General features: G+C 36.6%; 2 protein-coding genes across 2 annotated transcripts; both read right to left on the bottom strand.

The window, feature by feature from the left end:
* Positions 1–11,966: 11,966 nt before the first annotated feature.
* LOC110890607 lies at positions 11,967–12,677 on the bottom strand. Its single transcript, XM_022138250.1, has one exon. It carries the CDS (start codon positions 12,675–12,677, stop codon positions 11,967–11,969), a length of 711 nt encoding a protein of 236 aa, XP_021993942.1.
* Positions 12,678–24,081: 11,404 nt separating this feature from the next.
* On the bottom strand, positions 24,082–25,323 carry LOC110890535 (uncharacterized mitochondrial protein AtMg00810-like). The gene has a single exon (XM_022138175.1). The coding sequence runs from the start codon at positions 25,321–25,323 to the stop codon at positions 24,082–24,084; it is 1,242 nt and encodes a 413-aa protein (XP_021993867.1).
* Between the last annotated feature and the right edge of the window lie 2,045 nt (positions 25,324–27,368).

Below are 27,368 nucleotides of genomic sequence, written 5' to 3'. Positions count from 1 at the left end.
TACTAAATAAAGGTGATTCTTGTGGACACACAAGTGTGTAGACACTTGTGTAACACAAAGTTTTGACAAAGAATCATTTTTGTAAATTTTTGACAAGAAGTTTTGGAAATGTATTTTCTTTAAAAACGAGATTCTCAAGAAACCAAGCTTATTTATAAAAAGGTCTACTACTAATATGGGGAAATTACTACATATTTTACGCAAACCACAAGTTCATGTATTTTTGCGATTTATATCTATTTTGACTAGTTTAATGTTGAAATATTGTTTGTTAATGTTGGGAACATTGTTGGTTGAATTTTAAAAGAAAATGATACGCTAGAAAGCGTGGCCACCTCCAGTTACAGGGGAAACTCTAGCGAAATTTTTCCAAAATCTAACACTTGGAAATATTTTTATCACAAGTGTTATAAATATATTTTTAACTTGTTTTCAAAAATGTAAATTTCGCCACGATTTTTATTACAAAATTTCTAAGTGTCGGAGGTGGGATTTTCACAAAATAAAACTTGATAAATATATATCTAGTATATATTTTTCATAACAACACTTGTGAGATTTTTATTATTATTTTGTGAACTATACAAATATTATTTTTAGGGTAAAAATAATATTACCGAATGTTAACGACTCCAAAATAATACGAAAGCCTTCACAATAAATATTAAGTTACAACGGTATTATTAATACCACCCGATCTTTAAACGTAACTTAAGCATTTTCGGAAAAATACTAGTGGACGTGTATTTTGACAAAGGTATTATTTTGGGAAAATTATATGTAATAAAATATGATATTTTTGGGAAAAATATTTATATTTTGGAGAAAGAATTAAAATATATTTTAAGTGAGACTTAATAATATATTACGAAAATTCACAAACGCACATGTATTAAAGCCCCCATCCTTGGGGAGGAATATATTTACCAAATAATTACGAAGTGTAAACACGAAATAGTTGTCTAACTATTTCCCAAAAACTTAAACCATAAGCTAAGGCACGGTCGTTCGTCTAATAAGAGTTAGTATGTGTAGGTCGTCGCACAGCAGGTTGACCAGGAGATTTCTTGTTAGAGACGCACTTCAGTGAGTTCATGTCCCCCTTTTTCTCTTAACTGTTTTCAGTTTTCTAAACTGCGGGGGTGAAATACATGTTACTATGATTACGAGTACTTTTTTTATATGGTATGGTTAGCGTAAGGAGGGTTACTACTTAGATCATGTGAGTGGGTAGGCGCAACTTGAGGCCATTAATCCTCATTGTAGGACCGAGGGACAGTAGCGGTAGATCTATCTGGGTGTAGCGAGCCCAGCCCCAGGCCCAGCAGAACGGACCTCGGGGTGACTTTGTGCCCAACGCAAAATCCGCTAGGTTTGAGTCTTCCTACTGTACATCACACATATCAATGGCCTTGCAAACCATTGGTGATCTCTTTATTTCCTTATTTGCTACATACCAGGATTTTATACTTACAAAGGTTTTTACATACTCACTACACATGAACTCGCTCAACAATTTTTTGTTGATTTTTCCAATTTACATGTATTTCAGGGAACTAAAGATCTGGCACGGTATGCTACGCTGCGTTAGAGTATGGGATCATCCACGTTTAGGGATTGCGACTTTTACCTGGACGAGTCGCAAGTCTTAAACGGCGTTTATTTTAAGCTTGTGGTTGTGTCTTTCGAACAATGTTTCTATGTTATTAGGTTGTAATTTCCGTTGCATGTGTCTACGCTTCAAGACAATGTTGTGTTACTTTTATTTTAAAACTTAAATCAATGGATGATCTGCATGGTTTTACATTCATATAGCTTGGTTATGATTAAGCTATGGTATTAAGAAGTCACACCAAATTAACCCACGCTTCCGCAAAGCCAGGGTGTGACAGTCTTAACTAGGCTCATGCTGGCGTCAGAGTTTGGCTAACGACGTTCCCTAGGAAACCATACTACCCGCTGCCAGTGGCAGGGGCTTGCGCCGCCACAAGAGAGAATCTCTCTAGTGTAACGCATGGTGGACTAACACCCGGGGTGGCTCTGGCTCGAACTCTTGACCTAAGGTCTGGGAGTACTAGCCTTCATTACCTTTATCTACCAAATATGACACTACTAGGGATTGAACTTGCGTCAACAAGGAGAACCCAAGTCTTTCCAACCACTAGACTATAAGTGATGGAAACAAGTTATAGTGGGCATAGGAAATAAGTAATGATAATTCAAGATAGGTTTTAAAATTTCCATTTAAAATTAGTCATCGGTCAGGATAGGTTTTAAAATTTCTATTTAAAATTAGTCATTAGTTAGTATGGATCTTAAGTTTTAACCAGACATATCTAAGTAATCCTAAAAGAGTATCACACAGAATCACATACTTCATACTTCGTGTACAAAAAATATAAAAAAACAAACATTTAGAAAAAACTTTAAAAAGTTAAATATTTTAAAAAATTTTAAAAAGCAAAAAAATTAAAAATAAAAATTGTAAAAATTATAAAAATCAAAAAAAATTAAAAATTTAAAAAACTTAAATTTTTTTAAATTAAAAAATCAAGAAATTTTTAAAAATAAAATATATTTTAAAAATAAAAAATCTATAACATTAGAAAATTAAAAAATTAAAAAATTAAAAAATTAAAAATTAAAATTTTAAAAAGTAAAAACATAAAAAGATTAAAAAATCAAAAAATTATAAAAAAAAACATTTGAACACATATCCTTTAGTCAATCTTGAACCACATTTCTTTTTTCTTCTTTAAATAAATAGTTTTTGATCAAATAAACTTTCAAGTGTACTTTTACTATTGTCATTGATAAATGGTTAACAATAATCTATGTTTTTGATTATTTTGTTGTATAAAATTTATACTTGGGATTTAAAAATGGAAAAAATTAATTACTTATTCTTTATTTGATGATATTGCGTATTATTTGTGGATTTAAAACTAAAATTTTTTATTATAAAGTAAACATATAATTAACTAAATCTTATATTAGAAGTCAACAACGATAATTTCAAGGCCATATTTTCAGTTTAAAAAAAATTAATTTATTTGTTTTTTTTTAATTTTAACTAGAAATAAGATCTGCGCGCATTGCGGTGCGATACATCGTAAACATCGAATAGATTAATCAAAATGTTATGTGATGTGTTAACCATATGAAAACACGTGTTTCGACGTATCTAATTGAACTCAATGTTACCTATATAAGCATTGCAATTGGATCAAACACAAAGTAAATCAAATTTATACCCAACAATCATAACGTATTATACGTGACCCGAGTCATACATAGAAAATGTAACGGGTATAATGGGAAAGCTGACACGTACAGTCAAAAGAGATGAATTAGAGCTTCTGAAAAACTGAAAGAAAGGAAACCATAATTTGACTCCACTCGGTTCGAAACAAAATTTACAAAACATAACATGACTCGTTTCCCAAAAATGTTTACGTCGAAACATACACCAACTCAAATTTATACTGAAATGTACATAAAAATATGCACGTAAAAATGTTTTTTTATACGAAAACATATTATATTTGACTTAACTCGTTCCCAGAAAAAAGTTTATGTCAACACGTAGAGAAAATCGAATTTATACAGGCACGTACATCAAACTATGCACGTGAAAAAAAATAGTTTTTCTTAAGTAAATGAGGTATAACGGTAAACTCGAAACAAATTATTAGTAAAAAACTTAATAGGTTAAATGCATTAGTAAAATTGTGCCAAGTAGCACTAATGTCAAACCACTGCCAATGAACACCAACATTAGAAGAGCCTGTAAAAATAAAATAAAATAAATAAAAAAGTAAAAAAATAACAACGAATAAAAAACATATGTAAAATCGTTGAACCAAGTACACCAGTCGTGGCATGTTAATGCGATGAAATTATATAGAAACATAAAACGTAAAAAAATAACTAAGTCCATATAGGATTCGCACGTTGCGACGAACTTTTCAAACGGGGAAAAATAGACGCGTTGTGACTGGACTGTCAAACGGGAAAAGGAGACGAAAAAACATTCCACCCTACACGCACGTTGCTGCGTATTGACACGCAAAATTTAGAACGAAACGTAAAACGAAAAACTTGCGAAAGATGAAAAGTATAAGGGACCAAAGTTGAAAATAAGAAAGTGTTGGGCTTAAATTGAAAAGTTGAAAAGCTTTGGGTTAAAACTACAAAAGTCAAAGGGTTTAAAATGAGAAATATATAAAACCTTTGGATTAAAAGTTAAAAATGCAATTTTTTTTGGAGAAACACCCAATACATATGTTACAAACTATTAAAGCAACAAAGAGTTGCTAATTTATAGTTTGGAAATTTTTAAAAATTTATTTGATTATTTAAAAAATTTTAAATTTTAAATGGTTTTAATTTTTTGTTTTTTAACATTTTAAACTTTTTTGATTTTTTTTTATTTTTTGACTTTTTTTTAATTCTTGATTTTTTTTTTAATTTTATTACTTTCTTTTATTGTTAGCCAATAATGATCGAAATCAATATTGACCCAAACACATCCTAACCTTTTTCTTGATAAACGCATCTTAACCCAAACCATCTTAACTAGAGGTGCACAAAAACCCGAACCCGGGTATTAAAAAACCATGTTTTTTAAACCCAACCCGACCCTACCCGTAGGGTAGGGAACCGGGAATACATAATCTGTTCAATACCCGAATTCGAACCTGGGTTTTTTCGTACCCGGTTTAAATCTGGGTTTTCAACGTACCTGGGTTTCCGTAAAACCCATACCCGGGTTTGTGTAATACCCGTAGCCGGGTTTCCGTAATACCCCTACCCGGGTTTTCGTAATATCCGTAACCAGGTTTTGGTAATACCCAAACCCGCCGGGTTTCCGTAATACCCATACCCGGGTTTTCGTAATACCCGAACACGTCATGTACAATAGCTTTTTTTGAACGATTAGAGCTTGTGTGAGGCTTTTATGGGCAAATTTCAAGGCATACAATATGTATAAATAAGGGTTCCTGTTATATTTCTATGGTTTATGCACAAAAAATGAATTGAAAAACCCGATCTGTACCCGAACCATATCCGACCAATACCTAAACCATACCCGACCAATACCCGAACCCTACTCGGACCCGGAAATAGGGTATTCTAATACCCGGGTATTGAAAACCCTAACCTGGGTATTGAAAACCCTTACCCGGGTACACATGTATAGATTTTCTGGCTAATACCCGAACCCGACCCGCGTATGGCCAATACCCGAAAAGTCAAATCTCGGTCATACCTGTACCCGGGTATATACCCGAACCCGGGTAATTAAAAAAAACTCGGTTTGTGCACCTCTAATCCTAACCCGTACCCATCATAACCTTTTTCTTAATAATCTCATCATAACTCAAACCCATCCTAACTCAATCTTATCTTAACCCATGACTCAAACCAGCCTAAGCCACCACTTTTGCCACCCCTAATATAAACTATAACTATCATAATAAAAGTTTATAACAAATGCTAGTAAAATTGATGATAATAGTCAGGGGTGGACCCACATAGAGTGGGTCGGGGAATGTTTTTTCTTTAAAGTAGTAGATCCGGTATATTAAATTTTATGAGGACCCCATATATACAATTGGGCGGACACCATAGAAACAAAAGGAAAGTTGGTGTAGTGGTAAATCCCCCTCTTTACCAACAAGAGACCATGGTTTCAATCATTGTTTAGGTCTTTTTTTCTGTTTTTTTTTTTAAATCCAATTCAAACCTCACTCTGACCCTACCCGAACGAGAACCAACCCGAAAATTTTAACGTTGTGTTTTTGAAAATTTTTAATACCGAAAAAATGGAACCCTTGGAAAAAAATCCTTGATCTGCAATAATAAATAGGGGTGTTCAAAACCGGATATCCGAATTTTTCGGATACAAGATTTCATATAACAATCCTCCTAAAACCCTTCACGTGACCCAAAACGTTCCTAATATACCCCGTATGCGAGAAACGAGCCCGAAATACCATAATATTTACAAAAATCAAATAAAAACAAAAATATGTGTCGCTAGCGGGCCGCGACCCAGACACTGAAGTCTGTCGTGGGGCGCGAGAACCTTGGATTGCCGGACAAGGCATTGCGCCACATGTCTAGTGACTTGGCAACCTTACACCTTGACTGGGCAAGGCTATAAACAATACGTAGTCCCTCGCGGGCCGCGAAAGAACAAGAGAAGGCCCTCGCGGGCGGTGAGCCGCCTTTGATCGGACTATAAATAGGGGTCGACGAGTTCCTTTGATTTTCGTTCAAAAATTCGAATTCTCTCTCAATTCCTGATAGTTATTATTATACTCGCGATATAATACCCTATAAAGCGAAGCTCTGCCTCGTTGTAAGTATTATAACCCTGCTCTTACCCTACACGATCGATCTAGGGCTCTGTAACGCTTGTCAAGGCTCTGCCTGACTCAGTCGTTGGAGTTCTGTCTCGTATTACACCCGATTAATCTAGGACTCCGTAATGCATGTCAAGGCTCTGCCTGACTCAGTCATTGGAGTTATGTCTCAAGTTATACAGTTAATGTGATTTGGGTTATTTTACTAACACATGTGAATTGTTTAAATTTTAATAGATAATAACCAGGAGATACACCAGGAAGCTTTAGTTTTACCTAAGTAAACAATGTGAGTATATCTTGCTTTTTGTTACCTTTTTACCAAACCTCAAATGTTTTCAATTATACTTAACAGTGATTGTGTCTATGTATTCTACAATTACTGCCGGTATATTGGGGGTTTGTATAGAAAATGTGGAAGACGTTACAATTGGACAAAGAGTTAGCCAATGAGTAATATGACTCACAAGTCTGGTGTGGATAGTACTGAATGAGTAATTGTGTAGATATAAACATTATAATCGCTCTCAATACTGTGAAGTTATTTAAACTGTTTTGATTAAACTGGGATGCACTCGCCAGTATTTCTTGCTGATAAAACCTTTTTAAAACGCGTTTCAGGTAACAAAATGTGAAAGCCAATAGAAGCCAGCTGGAGAGCACTGAAGGCTTGGAAAAGTGGCTATAAAAGTTACCTAAATAAAAAGGAGTTTTTGTTTTCAATAATTAGGGTTTATCCCTACAAATGTATTGTCAAATCAACTTAGGTTTTATCCCAATGATTTATTATTTTAAAAGTTTGGTGTTTAACTCTGATAAAAATATTTTCTAACTACGGTCCTGATGTATTCCGCTGCCAAATTAATAAACACCGATACCACTGATCTGGATCTCGCAGCACCCACTCCCGGGGTAGGGGTCGGGGGTTGCAATATTTTACTATCCGAATCCGTATCCGAAATTTTGGATATCCGAAATTCGGATATCCGATCGGATAGTGAATCGGATATCCGAATATCCAATCTTTTATTTAATTTGTATTTTCTTATATTCAGAACCGGATAGTTTCGGATATCCGAATATAAGTTTTTGGATATTTCGGATATTTTTGGATACTTTTCGGATATTTTTGGATACTTCGGATATTTTTTGATATTCAGATATCCGAAAAAAATAAAAATTAAATTTTTGGATATTTCGGATATCCGAAATATCCGAAAAATTTTAAAATCACTATCCGAATCCGAAAATTCAGATATCCGAATTTTCGAATATTTCGGATTTGGATATTGGATAATTCGGATACGGATAGATTTGAACACCACTAGTAATAAACTAGTTATAATTATTAATATAACAAAAGAGGTTATATTAAAGAGGGTGACTCAGGAATAGTATCTAATTATACACTTATACAAGTTGAAATACACTTTTGGTTATATCTTTCAACTAATCTGCTATATAATTTTAGAAAACATATAACAAAAATAGCATCTTACTATCCACTAAAGTAAGCCTCTTATTATACACTTTTCTTATTCAAGAAATAAAGCAATAAAGCGTAAGATGATTAATAGACATGTAATACCGGCATTGTTGATCAAAGCATCGATACAACCAAAAGCTTCCCAAGCCTTTCTCACAGATGCTTCAATGTAGACCCATACAAAGTGCTGCAGAATAAATTATATCTCAAACGATGATCACTTCGCCCTCGAGGTTTTACCCACATAAACGATATAGCTTATACCTCACCGATTACTTAATCAATGGATACTCGCTTTTCAAAAAAAAACAAGGTCATTGGTGTTGCATCTTTGTCACTATGTATTGAAGGTAATCAGAGAAAAGAAAATAGAGTACCAAACACGCAATTTTATTGAAGAAATCTAACTCAAAAACTTCAATTTCATAATCCCTACCCTAAACACGATATTTATAGACTAACCAAACATGTTAGAATATAACCAAGTTTTTGCATTAATTTAAACCACACAATTATCTAAAATAACTCCTTATTTTAGTAATAGATAATTATCCCATATTTAAATTAAACTTGGATTCCACTCCAAGTTGATACCCGAACCCGATCCACGCCAAAGCCACAATCGAACTCAGACATTCGCCCCTCTGAATTTCTGAGTCGTGGAGTGTAACTCTTGCACTCCAAGCAACGGCCTCCTCTCCATGAACTTTATACGTGCCAAGGCTTTTGTTAATGGATCCACTTTCTGTTTGTCTCCAGATACGTGTTCAACCACCACTTGCTTATTTTCTACACACTCTCGAATAAAATGATATCGAATGTGGATGTGCTTACTCCTACCGTGAAAAACCGAGTTCTTTGACAATTCAATTGTTGATTTATTATCAACTCGGATCAGCATCTTTTGTTTCTCCGACCTTGTCAACTCTGCCAACAACTCCCTTAGCCAAATTGCTTGACATGCAGCTGCAGTAGCTGCCATGAATTCATCTTCACACGAAGATAATGCCACGGTAGCTTGCTTTTGTGAGCACCAGGTGATAGGCGATGTACCAAGGTAGAAAACATGACCCGTAGTGCTTCGTCCATCATCTTTGTCAACGTTGTGACTACTATCGCTATATCCTACTAATTTCATGTCGTTACACCGCTCATACTTTATTCCAAAGGAGGTTGTTTCCCGGAGATAACGTAGGATTTGCTTAATGGCAAGTGCATGTGATTTTGTCGGACTTTGCATCTAGCGACTAACTACCCCAACTGAGTATGACAAGTCTGGGCGTGTATGCAGACGATAGCGCAAGCAACCCACTAATTTTCGATAATGAGTAGCTTCAACTTCGGGCTCCTCTTCGCCTTTCGACAATTTGAGTCCCGATTCCATTGGAACTAAACTCTCATTGCAATCGTCCAGGCCGGCTTCTTTTAGGATTTTCATAGCATAACTCTCTTGCTTGATCTTCACACACTCCGGTTCTTGAGAAACTTCGATACCCAAGTAATAAGTTAGCTCACCTAAGTCCGACATTTCAAACTGAGATGCCATCTTTGCCTTAAACTAGTTTATGAACTCTAAACCTGTGCCTGTCACGAATAAGTCATCGACATAAACTGCCACAATATTAAATTCACCATTAGACACCTTTTTATAAACAACCTTTTCCTGCAAGCATCTCTGAAAACCAATATTCTTTAGTGTACTATCAAGCTTTAGGTTCCATGCCCTCGGTGCTTGCCTTAGCCCGTATAACGCTTTTGCTAACTTGTAGACTTTTTCTCCCTCTCCCGGTTTTTCAAAGCCCTCAGGTTGAGTCACGTACACTTCTTCCTTTAACTCACCATGCAAGAAGGCCGTTTTGACATCTAGATGATGAATATTCCATCCTTTCCCGGTTGCGAGAGCAATCAAAAGTCGTATTGTCTCGAGTCGAGCTACTGGCGCACTCACTTCATCACAATCAATACCGGGTTGTTGTATATAGCCTTTAGCAACTAAACTCGCTTTGTACTTATTGATCGTGCCATCCGTGTTTCTCTTGATTTTGAATAACCACCTTAACCCGATGGGCTTAACACCTTTTTGCAGAGGAACAAGTCTCCATGTGTTACTCTTCTCGATAGAATCTATCTCAACTTTCATTGCTTTGACCCATTTCGGTTTATTTTTAGCTTCATTAAAGTTCCTCGGTTCCTCGTCAAATGTTAACAACAGTTCATTAACATTCGGCTCGTAATCATTCAATTTTCTTGGTAACAAAGACACACGAGTTGAGCGACGTACCAGGACAGGCGTAGCATCGCTGTCAGAGTCTGTTTCTCCTCATTTTGGACTGTTTGCACGAGCTTGGCTCCTGATTGATTCGTTTTGGGCCTGACTGCTGGCCTGCGGCATTGTTTCTCGGTCGTTTATGGGCTGATGTTGTCCAGCGACTGCTGGGTTCATTTCATTGTTGTTCGGCTGTTCAACTTCAGCTTGTTGAGTATCACCCCACATAACCGTATAGGAACCTGGTTCGCTTTCAGCTTGGGTTGGATTTCCGAGCACATTTTTCCAATTCCAACCTCTTTTCATCACATTCAGCATAGGCACTAATAATAATTTTATTTTCACATGGATTGAAGAGACGAAATCCACCTCAACCGGGTTCTTTGCCGAGATACACCAATGGTTTGGACCTGTCATCGAGTTTCCTCAAGTGCTTTGCAACTATTCTTTCGTAGGCCACACAACCGGATACTCTTAAATCTTCCAGGCCAGGTTTCTCACCATAAAATTTTTCGTATGGTGTAACTCCTACCAGTGCTCGCGTAGGGGTTCGATTTATAATAAAGGTTGCATGTTGAACCACTTCACCCCCGAAATAATTTGGTACACTTCTTGCTTTCATGAGACACCAAGTCATCTCGAGTAGTGTTCGGTTTCTCCGTTCGACAATGCCGTTTTGTTAAGGTGCATAAGGGGTCGTCAACATTCGTGTTATACCTTCTTGGTCACAGAACCGGCTAAGATCATGTGAAGTAAATTCACCGCCTCTATCCATATGGAACGTTTTAATTTCTTTACTGGTTCGCTTTTCAATCACCATTATGAATCTTTTGAGTATAATGATTCCACATTGAGGGTGGAACGCTGTTAAAGACCACATTGGGGGTGGAATCATTATACTCAAGAGAAAGGACCACCTATATCTTGAAAAATCGTCAATAAGTACCAAAATATAAATATTACCAGCTTGTGTGGGTGGATCAACTGGTCCGCAAAGATCCCCATCAATCATATCAAGAATATGTGTTGCTCTATATGTTGCTTTTTCGGGAAGGAGCGCTTTATTTGTTTAGCAACCATGCAAGACTCGCAGAGCTGATGTTGAAGTTTAATAACTGGTACCCTTTTAGCTAACTTGTGCATCAAATTCACCGCACCAATGCTGATATGGCCAAGTCAGGCATGCCATAACCAAGACTCTTCGTCAATGTTAGCTTGTAAACAATGAGGTTTTCCAACTTTTAGTCGGGTTTTATAAAGACGATTTTCACTTCGCAGGACTTTCATAAGCAATCTACCACCTTTGTCTCGCATGGTTAAGAATTTACCTCGGAGACGAATATCACAACTGGATATTGTAGCTTGTCCGAGACTAATCACATTACTTCGGAGCGACGGAATATAGTAAATATCTTTCAGTAGTTTCTGCTCTACGCTCTTTCCTTCAAACAAAATAGATCCCTTTCCTTTTATACTCACGCACGACCCATCTCCGAACCTCACACATCCAGTTATATGTTCATTTAATTCAGAAAAGTACGAGTAATTACCGGTCATATGATTACTCGCACCGTTGTCCAAATACCATACATCATCTTCTTCATTATTGGTTTTGATCTTTGGAGGGATGAAATTATCTTCATTCAAGAATATCGTTTCTTCAACATGGTTCATCATGAAAAAAGTTCCTTCCTCATGATCTGTATCTCCCTCTTTCGTATCATTGAGACTTGCCTCGTGGTCTCGGGTTCGTTCTGGGCATCTTGAGAAAAAGTGTCGGTACTTGTCGCAACGATAACACTTGATATTTGAGAGGTCACGTTTTCCCTTTTGTTTTTTATCTTCACTTTTTTTTCGAGGAATCCTGTTGACCATGATTTTGGGTGTTACCTCGACCACGACCTCGAGAGTTCACGCCGCAACCTCTACCCCTATTTGAATCATAGTTTCTGTTGGAAAATTCGGCCCTTGAATAAAGCAATTTTCCTTGAGTCTCGTTAACTTTGTTTTCTTCTTTAATCCTTTCTTCGTAAGCCTTCAATCTACCAACCACATCTTCACACCCAACTGTTTTAAGATCCAAAATATGTTCAAGTGATGCCACAATGTGGACAAATCGCCTGGGAAGACTTGTGAGAAATTTCTTTACTAACTTGTGTTCAGATATGACATCTCCAAGTGTGGCTGATTTTGAGGCAATACCGGACAACTTCGCTGCATAATCGTCTATCGTACCGGTGTCTTCCATCTTCAAACTATCAAACTCGACAGTTAATGTTTGAAGTCTCGCTTCCTTCACGCGTTCAGCCCCTAGATTCCTTGTCTTAATAGCCTCCCACATCTCCTTACCGGTTTTTAGTTTCCCGATTTGAAGAATCAAATCTTCCGGTATGGATTGAAATATGAGGCCCTTCACAATATTGTTCTTCTTGGCATTGTCTAAGCCCGGATCTATCACTTCCCAGACTCCATGAATTCCAAGAATTACTTCCATTCGCATGCTCCATATAGTGTAGTTTGTTGATGTCAACATCGGACATTGAAACGTCAACATGTTTGGTTCTTTTGTCGGCGGATTTGACCCGCTTGCATCAACACTCCTTGTCACCTGAGATTTATTTCTGGTACGCGAATAAGTCTGCAACGAATCCTTTTCCAGCCCTGTAAGACGGTTAGAAAAGATTCTGTTTTGATTCGTATCGAACTCACATAGGACACTAAGATGGTCTCCGTCTTTGATTTCTCCTCACAACCAAGCAGGCCCTTGAATAAACTCAACACTCTGATACCAATTGAAGGTAATCAGAGAAAAGAAAACAGATTGCCAAACATGCAATTTTATTGAAGAAATCTAACTCAAAAACTACAATTTCATAATCCCTACCCTAAACACCGTATTTATAGACTAACCAAACATGTTAGAATATAACCAGTATTCTGCATTAATTTAAACCACATAATTATCTAAAATAACTCCTTATTTTAGGAATAGATAATTATCCCATAATTAAATTAAACTTGGACTCCACTCCAAGTTGATACCCGAACCCGATCCACGCCAAAGCCACAATCGGACTCAGACATTCGCCAACATGTATTACCCGTTTGACTAGACTAAGTAGCTCCAGAGGTGTTCAATACATAAAGCACAGATCCTTCTCATATGTTGTTCCTCTCGACTTCTCGGTTAAAGCAATCGCCACAAGCCCTTAATTTTTCAAAGGTGGCAGCATCGTTGTGGATCACAAACTAGTGTATCAGTACATCAGGTGATACAGTTGTTCACGAAATGGGTCCTTGCATTGGCCCACTGGTAAGCTATTTTATAAAAATTTAACAGAATTAGTTTCAAACAGTTTATTCAAGCCAATTGGTACACCTGACAAAGCGCACCCTGAGTCTACCATAAGTATTTTACCTCATAATCTGATGAACCATGGAATCAGGTAATTGCAACTCATAAGTCAAATTACATCATGCATTTCGATTCATATTATTAAACCAAAATCATTCAGTTTGTGGTTCCTAGTCATTGAATTCAGTTATTGATTTTCATCATATGTCTCCTTGTGTACCGAATTAAGGCTAAACCGTTGTGCTTAGCTTTTCTTTTGGGACAAACGAGTAGATGTTGTATATGTGGCAACTGATTAGTGCATTTTAGGTACACTTTATTCTATAATAATTATGTTATAAATGCATTGATACTATACAGTCTTTTGATATGGATTTATTATCATGCGTATTAAGATGAAAACGAGCCAACACGGTCAAATGATTAGAGATAAAAAAAATATTAGTGTTAGTAACCAATTACACCTATATAAGGTAGTAGAGTGGATTAAAGAAGATTCTTTCTTGTGGTTAAAAGAAGGTCAAAATTGTGTTGTTTAGTTTGGAAGAGATGGCAAGATTTTAACATTCGGGATGTAATTTTATAAGTTGTTTATGGATATATAAAATAGCCGCCGTTAAAAAAAATAATAATTTTAGGTTAAGACATATTTATATTTATTAATACATGTAAGATCGTAAGATGGTGCTTTTATCATGAAAATTAAATGTGATTAAATGAGATGGTGATTCTTATGGAAATTAAGTATTAATATATTGGTTTAATGAAGTTTACTTTTAAAAAAAATATTAATATATTGTTTTGTCATTTGTACAGTTAAGTTGAAAATTAGGGCTATTGGAAAGTTTGGACTTGAAAAAATCTAATTATTTAATAGGGCTATTTAAAAAGTTCGTGGCTTGAAGCTTGCTCAGTTTTAGTTTGGAAAAAGCTCGTTTGATATGGCTTGGTTTAAAAGTGAGCCGAGCCGGCCTGGCTCGGCTCGGTTAGAAAGGAGCCTAGCTCGGCTCGACTCGTGACGAGCCAAATTGGCTCAGTTTGGCTCGCTTGGTAGCTCGGCTCGGCTTAGCTCGAATTATTTTACTTATAATATATTTTAATTTTATATACATATAATATATTAGAAAAAAGTGATTATTATTTACATGTATTTAGGCTTCTAGTTTGTTTGATATTTATGGCATATTTAAAGGTTGATTGTCGTGTTAATGAACAAATATTGTATTACTTGAAATATAAACTTATTTTGCGTTGTTGAACGTGATTTTGGCTTGTAACGTATTAGGTTGAACTTATTTTGAATATTTTCTTTTGAAGTATTGAATAATATTTTAGAATATTGAATTTTGAGAGCTATGTATTAATTTTTATTTTTAAAATCGAGTCAAACCAAATCAAGCCGAGCCAGCTCGGTTTAAAACCAAGCTGAGCCCGAGATCAGATTTTCAGCTCGGTTTCAAATCCGAGCCGAACCAAGCCAGCTCGGTTTATAATCGAGCCGAGCCCAAGATTGCCCTAGCTTGGCTCGGCTCACGATGCAATAGAAAAACAACAACTTGATTCAAAGTCCTTGTTTCTGGTGAGCAGAAGGAATTAAAGAAACAGATCGAGTAGTGATTGTATTTTGGATGAGAAATATAAGAGATGGGTCGTAACAATTATTCGTGGGCTTAAGTGATCCAAAATGAATTAATAGCAGAGGACGGCACCTTAAAGGGGGTTCGCAAGTTAAGAGGGTCACATACAGAATTTTGGCATACACACGGAACAAGAGGCAGCTTTGGCTGCTGTGCACGAAAGTCCACGCAGAGTGAGGAAAATTGTCTGCTGAGCAATTAATTTTCGGTGATCTTCCCGGGTGGATGTTTCGTATAGAGAAGCGTCAGCATATATACTAGGAAGTTTATTTGAGTAGAAAGACTAGAAAGTAATCTTGACCATCTATTAGCCAAACTCTGATGTCAGCGTGGACCCGGATAAGACAAAATAGTCTGACCGGAGTAGGGTCAGGGCCCTCTGTTTAGAAGGGTATGGGATCTCTCTCACAACAAGTTAAAGATTTTCATTGTTCAAAAAAAGATTAAATGGGTGAAATTGAACAAAAAAAGGCGCGTGAGTTAGTTTGACGGTATTCTAGTCCATCCAAATCAAAAGTTACTCTCTCCTCCAATTCCCTGTTGTTTTTAAACGTTAATAACTTTTTCATACGACAATATTTTTTTATAAAAGTTGCACCATAAAAACGAGCGTTTTTTATTTTTAAAACAAGTACACTGTTGATGTACTTTTGAATTTTTTTTTTCGAAAACTCAGATACATAGAACGCAATGGATAGAACAACACACTATAACCTAGGTTTTAAAACGCAATCGGGTTTCATATGGTCGTGTTTATGTTTTAACATGGTCATGCCTCTATTCTAGCTTGATCATGTTTATGTTTTAGTATAATCATGTTCCTTGCACTTAAATTCTGAAAACGTACACTCCGGTCTAAAACGCAATGGGTTTCACATGGTGAGGTTTCTCTTTTAACTTGACCATGCCTTTGTTTTAACATGGTCATGCCTTTGTTCCAACATCCAGGTTCTAAAATGCAATGGGTTTTAACATGATAATGTTTTTGTTTTAACATGGTCATGTCTTTGTTCCAACATGACCATGCTTCCCTTTTAACATGATCATGTTCTTTGATGTTCTTTTACACTCCAATTCTAAAACGCAATGAAACCCAAAATCAAGATTTTACACTATAGATTCTAAAAAGCAACGGATTTTTAACATGCATGTTTATGTTTTAACATGGTCATGCTTTTGTTCCAACATGATCATGCTTCTATTTTAGCATGATCATGTTCTTTGCACTATAGGTTGTAAAACGCAACGAAACACAAAATCAATATTTTGCACTGCAGGTTTTAAAAAGCAATGGAGTTTTAACATGGCCATGTTTATGTTTTAACATTGCTCATGCTTTTGTTCCAACATGACCATGCTTCTATTTTAGCATGATCATGTTCTTTTCTTGTAAAACACAATGAAACAAAAAATCAATATTTTGCACTGTAGGTTCTAAAAAGCAATGGAGTTTTAACATGGCCATGTTAATATTTTAACATGGTCATGCTTTTGTTCCAACATGACCATGCTTCTATTTAGCATCATCATGTTCTTTACACTCCGACACAATGAAACCCATAATTAATATTTTGCACTGCAGGTTCTAAGAAGCAATGGAGTTTTAACATAGGTTCTAAAAAGCAATGTAGTTTTAACATGGGTATGCGTTAGTTCCAACATGATCATGCCTTTGTCTTAGCATGATCATGTTCTTTGCACTATAGGTTCTAAAACGCAATGAGTTTTAACGTGGTCACGCCTTTGTTCCAACATGATCATGCTTCTATTTTAGCATGGTCATGCCTCTGCTTTAACATCCAAAAGAACAAAAATGAAAAGAACTCTAACTAAAACATAATGAGGTGAAAACGCAATTGAGGTTTAATAACCTAAAACTCAATGAAAATAAAAAAATAACACAACTTACAAAAGAACTCTAATTAACAACAGTGGACGGAGAAAGAACTCTGATACACCAAAGGGAAACTTGTTGCAGTGGCGGTGGGTGGTGGAGCGGTAGCGGTGGAATGGTGGTTTCAGATCTTAAAAACCCAATAGGTGGTTGAAGGTGGTTGTGGTGGTTTCAGATCTAGTTTCCAGCAAGATGGTGGCAATCGTAGGTGGTGGTGGAGGTAGTGGTGTTTGTTGTGATATGGTAGTTTATGGTTTTTAAAATGGAGGATTTGAGTATATGGGAAAGAGAAATGAATTGTGGATGCTGGGTTTTTTTGAAGATGGTGAGTTTTGATTAAAATGTCCCTCCTTATGTTTTTTCATCTTTACCACATGTCCTCCTCTTATTGCTTCCTATCCTTCTTACCAAAACTAAACTTTCTATTAGATTTTTTTCCTAGATTTTGAATATTATTTGATTTATGTATTGGATCTTACTTTATTTGTCATGACAAATATTTAAATCTGATTGACGTCTTGGTTAACTTAAACAATGTGTGTGTGTCTTGAGTTCTCTCTTTACAGTTACGTTCGGTTGATAACAAAACCTAGAAGCATATTAGGTGACTAAGGGGTTGACTTGACACTTATAAATTGGGTAATTGACATGGTTTGATGACAAGAACCTGTTTTGGTTCCATTTTAATTAATTTTCAGAATTATGTCTATATGGTTCCCAATTAATTAACTAAGTTTTGTGTGAAACCTGAAACCTGAAACCTGAAATCCGATGGAGGTTGATTTCTCATGTATTGTTTTTAAACCGTAATCTAGATTTTCTTTAGTTATTTTATTAAATCAATCAAGTCCAAATTTAGTTTTAAATTAATTTAGTAATCTTTAGTTTAAATAATGGAATAAAACGTGTAATACTGACCACATTCTCCTAGTGGATTCGATACTCGATTTACTCTAGCTACCTAGGTTATTTAGGTTTTTGTATGACCCAAACGACAGTTCATCAAAATGGCAACGTTGCCGGGAAGCTAGTGCTCTTAGTATACTAGGTTTGTTTGATTCTTTTTCATCATCATCATCATCATCATCATCATCATCATCATCATCATCATCATCATCATCATCATCATCATCATCATCATCATCATCATCATCATCATCATCATCATCATCATCATCATCATCATCATCATCATCATCATCATCATCATCATCATCATCATCATCATCATCATCATCATCATCATCATCATCATCATCATCATCATCATCATCATCATCATCATCATCATCATCATCATCATCATCATCATCATCATCATCATCATCATCATCATCATCATCATCATCATCATCATCATCATCATCATCATCATCATCATCATCATCATCATCATCATCATCATCATCATCATCATCATCATCATCATCATCATCATCATCATCATCATCATCATCATCATCATCATCATCATCATCATCATCATCATCATCATCATCATCATCATCATCATCATCATCATCATCATCATCATCATCATCATCATCATCATCATCATCATCATCATCATCATCATCATCATCATCATCATCATCATCATCATCATCATCATCATCATCATCATCATCATCATCATCATCATCATCATCATCATCATCATCATCATCATCATCATCATCATCATCATCATCATCATCATCATCATCATCATCATCATCATCATCATCATCATCATCATCATCATCATCATCATCATCATCATCATCATCATCATCATCATCATCATCATCATCATCATCATCATCATCATCATCATCATCATCATCATCATCATCATCATCATCATCATCATCATCATCATCATCATCATCATCATCATCATCATCATCATCATCATCATCATCATCATCATCATCATCATCAATCATCATCATCATCATCATCATCATCATCATCATCATCATCATCATCATCATCATCATCCATCATCATCATCATCATCATCATCATCATCATCATCATCAATCATCATCATCATCATCATCATCATCATCATAATAATAATAATAATAATAATAATAATATAAAAGAGTTTTTTTTGTCTCATATCTCACTATTTGCTTTTACCTTAGGTATACTAGTTTTGTTTGTGCATATCATTGGAAGAAGATATTTTATAATGGAAAGCACTTATTCTTCATGCCGAGGTTGTGGTTGTCCATGTCACACGTGTGACGATTGTTCTGTATTCCAGAAAATGTGTGAGGACGCACAAAGATGTTTATTACGATGATATCTAACCATATTACCTGTCCTTTAATTCACCTTCACAGGATTCTCAATATTATTATCAACAAGATCTGGATTACTATGGTGAGAAACATTATTATCAATAAGAAAAATGTTTTTCAAAATTTGGAGTTGGTGTATCAATCCAAAGAGGATGAACAACTTGCTCCAGCGGAATCGATGTTATCCAAGATCGATGAATTATTATCAGCACCCAACCTTTCAAATCAACAACGAATTGACTATTTGAGCATGAAGTGCGAGGTATTATCTATAAAGATACGAGTAGAAGAGTCCATCTCACCATCACTCGATGATGTCATAAACCATTCTCAAGTTGGGGTGAGGTTGTGGAGATTAATACCACACTGATTTCCTCAATTGATGAAGAACCACACATGGAAAAGCTTGTTGTTGAAAATGAAATGGAAAAAGAGGTTACAAGTTTTCTAGCACATGAAGTTAAATGCTTTAACTCAAATAAAGACTTAGCGCTTCGCACAAAACCACAGACTAAGGTTATCGAAGTATATCTTGATCCTCCTTCCATATTGATTAGTGCAAACAACAAAGTTGGGGATGCAGGTTCGAGGACAAATATTTGGAATGTGGGACTACAAGACATTGGGCAAGTAATAATGAAATGGCTCCGCCGCAACAACTACTCAAAGTACATATCGATTATTATTATGCTAGTTAGGATTTGGCATGTTAGTATCTGAGCATACTTGGGAAATTCAATAGGAAAATGTGCTTTGAGACCACCATGAATGAACATCAGGTATGATTGTTGTATATTTTGTATTTTTATTTATTTGTTGTATTTTTTTCTTTTAGTTTAAATGAACTTTGTGGATGTGTTAACTATAAACCCTCACGAGACTTCACTCATCCACTTGGCTTTATTGAGTGGTTTAAAAGGCTTGTTGCATACGCTAAATGCAATCGTGGTTCCTACGAAAGTGAGTTTTAGGTTATAAACCCTCACGAGACTTCACTCATCCACTTGGCTTTACCGAGTGGTTTAAAAGGCTTGTTGCATACGCTAAATGCAATCGTGGTTCCTACGAAAGTGAGTTTTAGGTTTTTGTAAAATTAATCATTTTTTGGTCGAATTCTAATTTTTGACTTAAGGGTTGCATTGGAGACAATGCAATGCTTTAAGTTGGGGATATGGGGTTTATTCTGTTAGTTTGAGTGGTTCAAAGTTTCAAATAAGAGCTTTTATGAAAAAACTGCAAAATTTTTAAATTTTGCGTGCTAATCGCAATGTTAGAAGATTGCTTCTACACGATTTTTGCTAAGTTTTGCAGGTTATTGTGATAGACTTTGAAGATCATTGCCCACATGAAGATCTTGCCATGATAACTAGCTAGGTGCTCGTTCCTTGATATGAATTTTGTTAAAAAATGATTAATTTTATCTATTTGCATGTTAGTTAGTTTAGTTACGTCATATGTATATTTGTGTTTGCATTTAGTTAAATAAAATTGTGGATGATCATAGGAAAAATATCAAATGTTCATTGAAAAAGAGTTTGCGTTTACGAGAGATGATAGGAAATTGGTTGTTATGCTTATACATGAAATAGATCTCTAGCGGAAGAAAACATAGATAATTTGTGATGTGTTGATAGGCTCGACCTAAACTTATGAACACCAATTTTGCATGTAATAACCTTTATGAATTGAATATGTATTTAGTTTCCTATCCCGGTATTTATGGTTATAGACCGAGTCTCGACAAAAATAAGTTAAGATGCATATTCTCTATTACACGCCATGTTTCCTTTATTACGGCACCTCCATAAATAAAACTGGAAAAAATAAAGAGGTGAAAATGACTTTTAAGTAAATATTAGTTTGGAAATGAAAAAAAGAAGAAAGAGAAATATGAAAGAAAAAAGATATTATTTCATTGTCACAAGCGACGTTTATGAGATCATAAACATGGTATTGGTGCATGGTCGCACAACGTATGGTTTTGGAAATCTTCAACAACCATTGAGGTTGGGTAAGTGTATTACACGTTTTGAATGATTATTTAAAATAAAAATAACTAATTTAATATAAAACTGAATTTTAATTTAAAACAATATATGAGAAAGATGATCAATCTCTAAATTTCAGGTTTAAGATTTCACACAAAATTCAGTTAATTAATTGGGAACCACATATACATAATTCTAGAAATTAGTTAAATGGCACTCAAAACAGTTTCTTGTCATCAAAACATGTCAATTACCCAATTTATAAGTGTCAAGCCCAACCCGCTTTTAGGTTTTGTTATCAACCAAACATAATTGTAAAGAAATAACTCATAACACACAAATCGTTTAAATTAACTAATACGTCAATCAAATTTAAATGTTTATCATCACAAATGAAATACTCCATCTGTCTCATTAAAAGTGTCATATTTTAAATTTCCAAAGTCTTTATTTATAAATTTTAACCTTAAATAATTTTGTTTGTGTTAGATAATACTTGATGACAGTTATATGATTTGAGTGTGTTTTACAAGTGCTTTTATCGGGTTAATTTTTATCAAGTTTTATATAACACGGAAAATATATAATTAAAGTCAAAGTTTATAAATAAACACTTTAAAAATTCAAAATAAGACACATTTAATGGGACGGAGAGAGTAACATCCAATACATAAACAAAATAATGTGTAAGACCTATATGAACCTTACACCCGAAGATTATAAAAAAAAAAAAAAAAAAATTAGCCTTGCATCCTATACTCGATCATTAACCTTGATTTTTGTGTCAAGCAGCCAAATTCTACTGCCCGTATGTGTTGTGAACTCCCAAAAGCTGCGTAAAAAAAACCCCTTCTTTTGTATTCGATCTCCCCTTTTCCCAAACACAATTGTTCCACCGACTTGTCTTTTTTTCTCCTCATGGGCTCGAGGCCTTCTAATTATTTCCAAACCCGGATCATATGATTTAACTTAACATGAGCCCACGTAGACTTACATAAGCCATCTTTGATATTGATTTTGACCTGAAGATCCATGATATATAATTAGGGAAAAAATCAAATAGGAAGTTAATTTTCGCGAGGAAGGATAGGAAGCCATAGAATTATGACATGTGGCAAATTTTAAAATAAAGAGAAAGAGTATTTTAGTCAATCTCATCATTTCTTCTTCCTTCTCCTCCCCAGTTACTTCAAAACCCACCATTTTCAAAACCCACCATCTCCATCCTTTTCTTCACTTACTATCTCAATAATCATTACATTATAGTGTGATTTTCGTCATCAATCAATGATTCAACCACCCGATCAACGTGTTCTTCAGCTTTTTTTGAAGAAAAACTCAGTTTAATTTCATTCAAAATCTCGTTTTTTCTGATGATTTTGAAGTCGCTGATAAGTGTTTCTATCATTCAAATTTCGTCAATTGATGAAGAAACCAGCTTCGATCCATGTAAGAAATTCTTTAATTTCATTTTCACGATCTGGGTTTTTATTTAGTCATTGCGTTTTACGATCTTAGTGGGGGTCCAGGGACGACAGCCCTTGGTAGCGGGGTCCCAGGGGCGGCAGCCCCTGGCGGGGTCCAAGGGGCGGCAGCCCCTGGCTGGGGTTGAGCTGACCTGGTCTGCTCGGAAAAAATTTTTTCGATTAAATTGCTGTACTAAAAACGCATTAGAAAAATTAAATTTCCAGAAATTGGCTCATTTCAAAGACAGTAATTCGTAGACAATTCAGACAGTTCACAGACAATTCAAAAACAGTTCACAAACAGTTTTATGTGCCCATTGCGTTAAGAAATAATAGAGTTTTATGTGTTTTCTGGCTATTGCGTTTTAGAAAAAACACATTTTTAAGTATCTTTAGTCATTGCGTTTTAGGTAAAACACATTTTTGAAGTGTTTTTAGTCATTGCGTTTTAGGTAAAAACACATTTTTAGGTGTTTTCAGTCCATTGCGTTTTACAGAGAACACTTTCTTTTGTTTTTTTAGGTCATTGCGTTTTAGAAATGAGACATTTTTAAGTGTTTTCTGGCATTGCGTTTTACAAATAAAACATTTCTTTGTGTTTTCTGGCCATTGCGTTTTACAAATAAGACATTTCTTTGTGTTTGTTGTGCATTGCGTTTTAGGTAAAACACTTTTTTATGTGTTTTCAGTGCATTGCGTTTTAGAAATAAGACATTTCTTTGTGTTTTCTGGCCATTGCGTTTTACAAATAAGTCATTTCTTTGTGTTTTTGGTGCATTGCGTTTTAGAAAAATGTCATTTTTTAGGTTTTTTTTCCATTGCGTTTTACGTAACTGGTGGTTTTTCTATTGCGTTTTATAGAACTGGGTTTAAATTTTTTTTTTAAATATAGCAATAATATACTCGTTTTAAAGATAAAAAAACGCTCGTTTTTTTTGGTGCAATTTTTATAAAAAAAATAATGTCGTATGAAAGAGTTATTAACGTTTAAAAAATGGGGGGGAATTGGAGGAGAGAGAAACTATTGGCTTGGATTGACTAGAATGCCCTTGAACAAACTCACGCGCCTCTTTTCTTCCTTTCAATTTCCCTGATTTAATCTTAGCCCTTGATTAACTTAATGGATGGTCAAGATCACTTCCTAGCCTTCCTAGCCAAATAAACTTCCTATTGTATCTCCACCCTATATAATTAATATATTCCAAATGATAATCTCGTTGAACCTTTATTGCAAATTAGAGATTGTGATTTTTAATTTTACTTTTGGGTAAATTATACTTTTCGTCCTTTATGTTTATATCGGATTGCAATGGATAACCCCTTAACTTCAATAATTACAGGATAACGGCTGATGTAACTCGAGGAGCAGGTTACGAATCCAGCAGATTTCAGTAACAACATTGGCAACAGCTCTATATTCGGCTTCTGCACTGGATCTAGAGACGGTAGTTTGGCGCTTGGAAGACCAGGAGATCAGATTATCAGCGTAGTATATGCAGTAGCCGCTAGTAGATCGTCTCATATCGGGGCAACCTGCCCAGTCAGCATCTGTATACGCAGTGAGAGATGGAGAAGAAAAAGGACTCAATGTGATTCTGAACGAAGACGTGCCTTTAATGTATCGGATAATTCGCTTCAAGGCATTCCAATGAGATTGCATGGGGGAGTGCATGTGCATGCACACTTGCTGAACAGCATCTGTAATGTCTGGACGAGTGAAGGTCAGATATTGCAGTGCCCCAGCTAAACTTTGGTATAAAGTGGGGTCATGGAACATGTCACCGGAAGCACTAAGCTTAGCATTCGTATCAACCGGAGTGGCAACTGGGTTGCAAGATTGCATGCCCGCACGAGTAATGATGTCTGTGGCATATGATTGTTGTGATAGGAACAAACTCGATTTCGTGCGAATGACCGAAATACCAAGGAAGTAACTGAGGGGACCAAGGTCCTTCATAGCGAATTCACTAGCAAGTTTGGCCACAAGTTGATGTCGGAGAGCCGCTGACGATGTGACAAGAAGAATGTCATCGACGTATAAGAGTAGAAAAGCCGTATTATGCCACTGATGAAGAGTGAAGAGAGATGCATCGCATTTGCTGTGATGAAAACCCAATGTGAGGACATAGTCAGTAAACCTTTGGTACCAAGCCCGTGGTGCCTGTTTCAATCCGTAGAGCGACTTTTTCAATGAACAAACATAGTCGGGATAGTCTTTGTCGCGAAAGCCCATCGGTTGATACATGTAAACCGTCTCATTAAGGTTGTCGTGTAAGAAGGAGTTAGTGACGTCTAGTTGATGGACGTCCCAACCCTTCGAGATGGCAATAGATAACACTGTCCTGATCGTTGCCGGTTTCACAACCGGGCTAAAAGTCTCACCACAATCCACGCCAACCTGTTGTAATCTTCCGTTACACACAAGACGAGCTTTATACCGCTCGAGACTGCCATCGGACTTAAATTTGTGTTTGGACAACCACATGCTTCGGATAACATTCATATGTGGCTGTCTTGGGACCAAATCCCATTTCCTGATTCTAATTAATGCATGATATTCAGTTGACATTGCAGAGTACCATTCCGGAATAGATAAGGCATCGGCTGGTTTTTTGGGTATAGGCACGGGTGAGGTGGAGGTGTGTAAGGAAAATGGTTGCTTAGGTTTGTGAATGCCACTCATTGAACGAGTGTGCATGGTTCGGGTTGGTGGAGGGGGGGGGGACATGGGTCAGGTTGTGGAGCGGGAGAAGGTATGTGTGGGCCGTGGGTATGATTGGGCTGTATTGGGCTTGACGGTGTGAGAGGAGAGGTGGGAATGGGCGGCATGGGCTGTGGGGACGGATTAGGTGATGTGTGAGTGGGCTGTGGAGGCGGGTTGGGCATGTGATTGGGTTGTGGGGACGGGTTTGGCGATGTGTTATTGGGCCGAGCGGTATGGGCGAGTGGGCTGGAGATAGGCGAGTGGGCTGTGAAAGGTGGGAGGGCCGAGGGGTTGGTGTTAGCAGTGTTCGGGTTGGGTGAGGGCATTACATGAGGCCAAAGGTGAGGTGGAAACGGGTCAGTGAGAAATTTATAGGATGGAGTGGGTGAAATTGATTGGGCGAACGGGAAGGTGGTTTCATCAAAGGCAACATGCCGAGAGATGAAGATTTGGTGTGTGGTGAGGTTAAGGCAGCGATAGCCTCGGTGGTTGGGGGTAGCCTAGGAAAACACAAGGATGTGACCGATGGTCCAACTTGTGTATGGTGGTGGATGGAGTGAGTGGGTAGCATAAACACCCGAAAACTCGTAAGTGGGCACAGGAGGGTGTGGATAGGTAGAGAAGTTCAGTTGGCGTTTTATCCTTGGTGAGTGTATTTGGGAGAATGTTTAGGAGGTAGGTTGCGGTTTCAAGTGCGTGGTGCCAGAAATAGGTGGGAAGGGAAGCATGGGCTAGCAGTGTGCGCATCATGTTATTTATTGTTCGTATTTTGCGTTCGGCCTTCCCGTTTTGGGAAGAGGTGTAGGGGCATGAAAGGCGGTAAAGGATGCCGTTAGTGTTAAAGAAACTTTGGAAAGCAGAGTTGACATACTCTTTTCCATTGTCACATTGGAAGGTTTTAATGACCCGTTCAAATTGAGTTTTAATATTTTTTGCAAATTGCGTAAAAGTGGGGAAGACATGCGATTTGTGAGAAATAGGGAATGTCCATAAAAAATTGGTTAAGTCGTCTAGGAACAATATATAGTATTTATGGCCAGCTGAACTAACAATAGGTGACGTCCACACGTCACTATGTATGATGTCAAATGGTTGGGTAGTGTGGGAAGTAGACGCATAAAATGGTAAACGAGTACTTTTTCCATAAACACAAGACTGGCATACATTATTCTCAAAATTCTTAAAGTCAATAGAACAAGAAGTTTTTAATGAATGTAAAGACGGGCGCCCTGGGTGACCAAGACGGTGATGCCAGAGTTGTGAAGAAATAGCAGCAAGAGCAGTAGGTGAGGAGGAGCTGGGTCCCAAAAGTAAAGGATGGAGATCACCGCTGCTGTTGCATCGCAGGAGTGGGGTCCTGGTCTTGTAATCCTTCACAAGAAAAACCAAACGGGTCAAATTCAACAGACACAGAATTATCGGTTGTAAATCTACGGACAGAAATTAGGTTTTTAAGTAATTTGGGTGAGTAAAGGACATCTTTGAGAATGAAAGGTGGATAGGGTTTGGGTAGGTATTTGGTGCCTGTACCTATAACCGTAATGGTATCTCCATTGCCAACAATAATATTTTTAGACATGTAAGAATTAGAAAAGGAATGATAATCACCTTGTCCATTCGACATATTCGTTGTTGCACCAGTGTCCATGTACGGTATCGAGTCATGTTGTTGCAGAGACATCGTGTACATGGCCTGTTCGATATCTGTTAGAGTATAAGCTGCATGAAGCCCGTGTGTGGGCCTTGGCCCAAGTAACCCCTGTGTACCCGAAGGAGAAGGATGATGTTTGTTGTTGGACGTAGGGTAGGGGCAGGGTGGCGGCGACCATGAGTTGTAGTGTGGTGGCTGCTGTGGTGAATATCCGGACTAGGGACCCATCCAAGGAGCATAGGGTGGCTGCCAGTAAGTG

The sequence above is a fragment of the Helianthus annuus genome, chromosome 1 (assembly GCF_002127325.2).
Source record: "Helianthus annuus cultivar XRQ/B chromosome 1, HanXRQr2.0-SUNRISE, whole genome shotgun sequence".
NCBI classification, from domain to species: domain Eukaryota; kingdom Viridiplantae; phylum Streptophyta; class Magnoliopsida; order Asterales; family Asteraceae; genus Helianthus; species Helianthus annuus.
The sequence above is the reverse complement of the archived record's forward strand: the minus strand, read 5'-3'. Positions and strand labels throughout refer to the sequence as shown.

Coding starts and splice junctions, on each gene's coding strand:
- LOC110890607 (XM_022138250.1), bottom strand. CDS start 12,677: ATGTTGACGTTTCAATGTCCGATGTTGACATCAACAAACTACACTATA.
- LOC110890535 (XM_022138175.1), bottom strand. CDS start 25,323: ATGTCAACTGAATATCATGCATTAATTAGAATCAGGAAATGGGATTTG.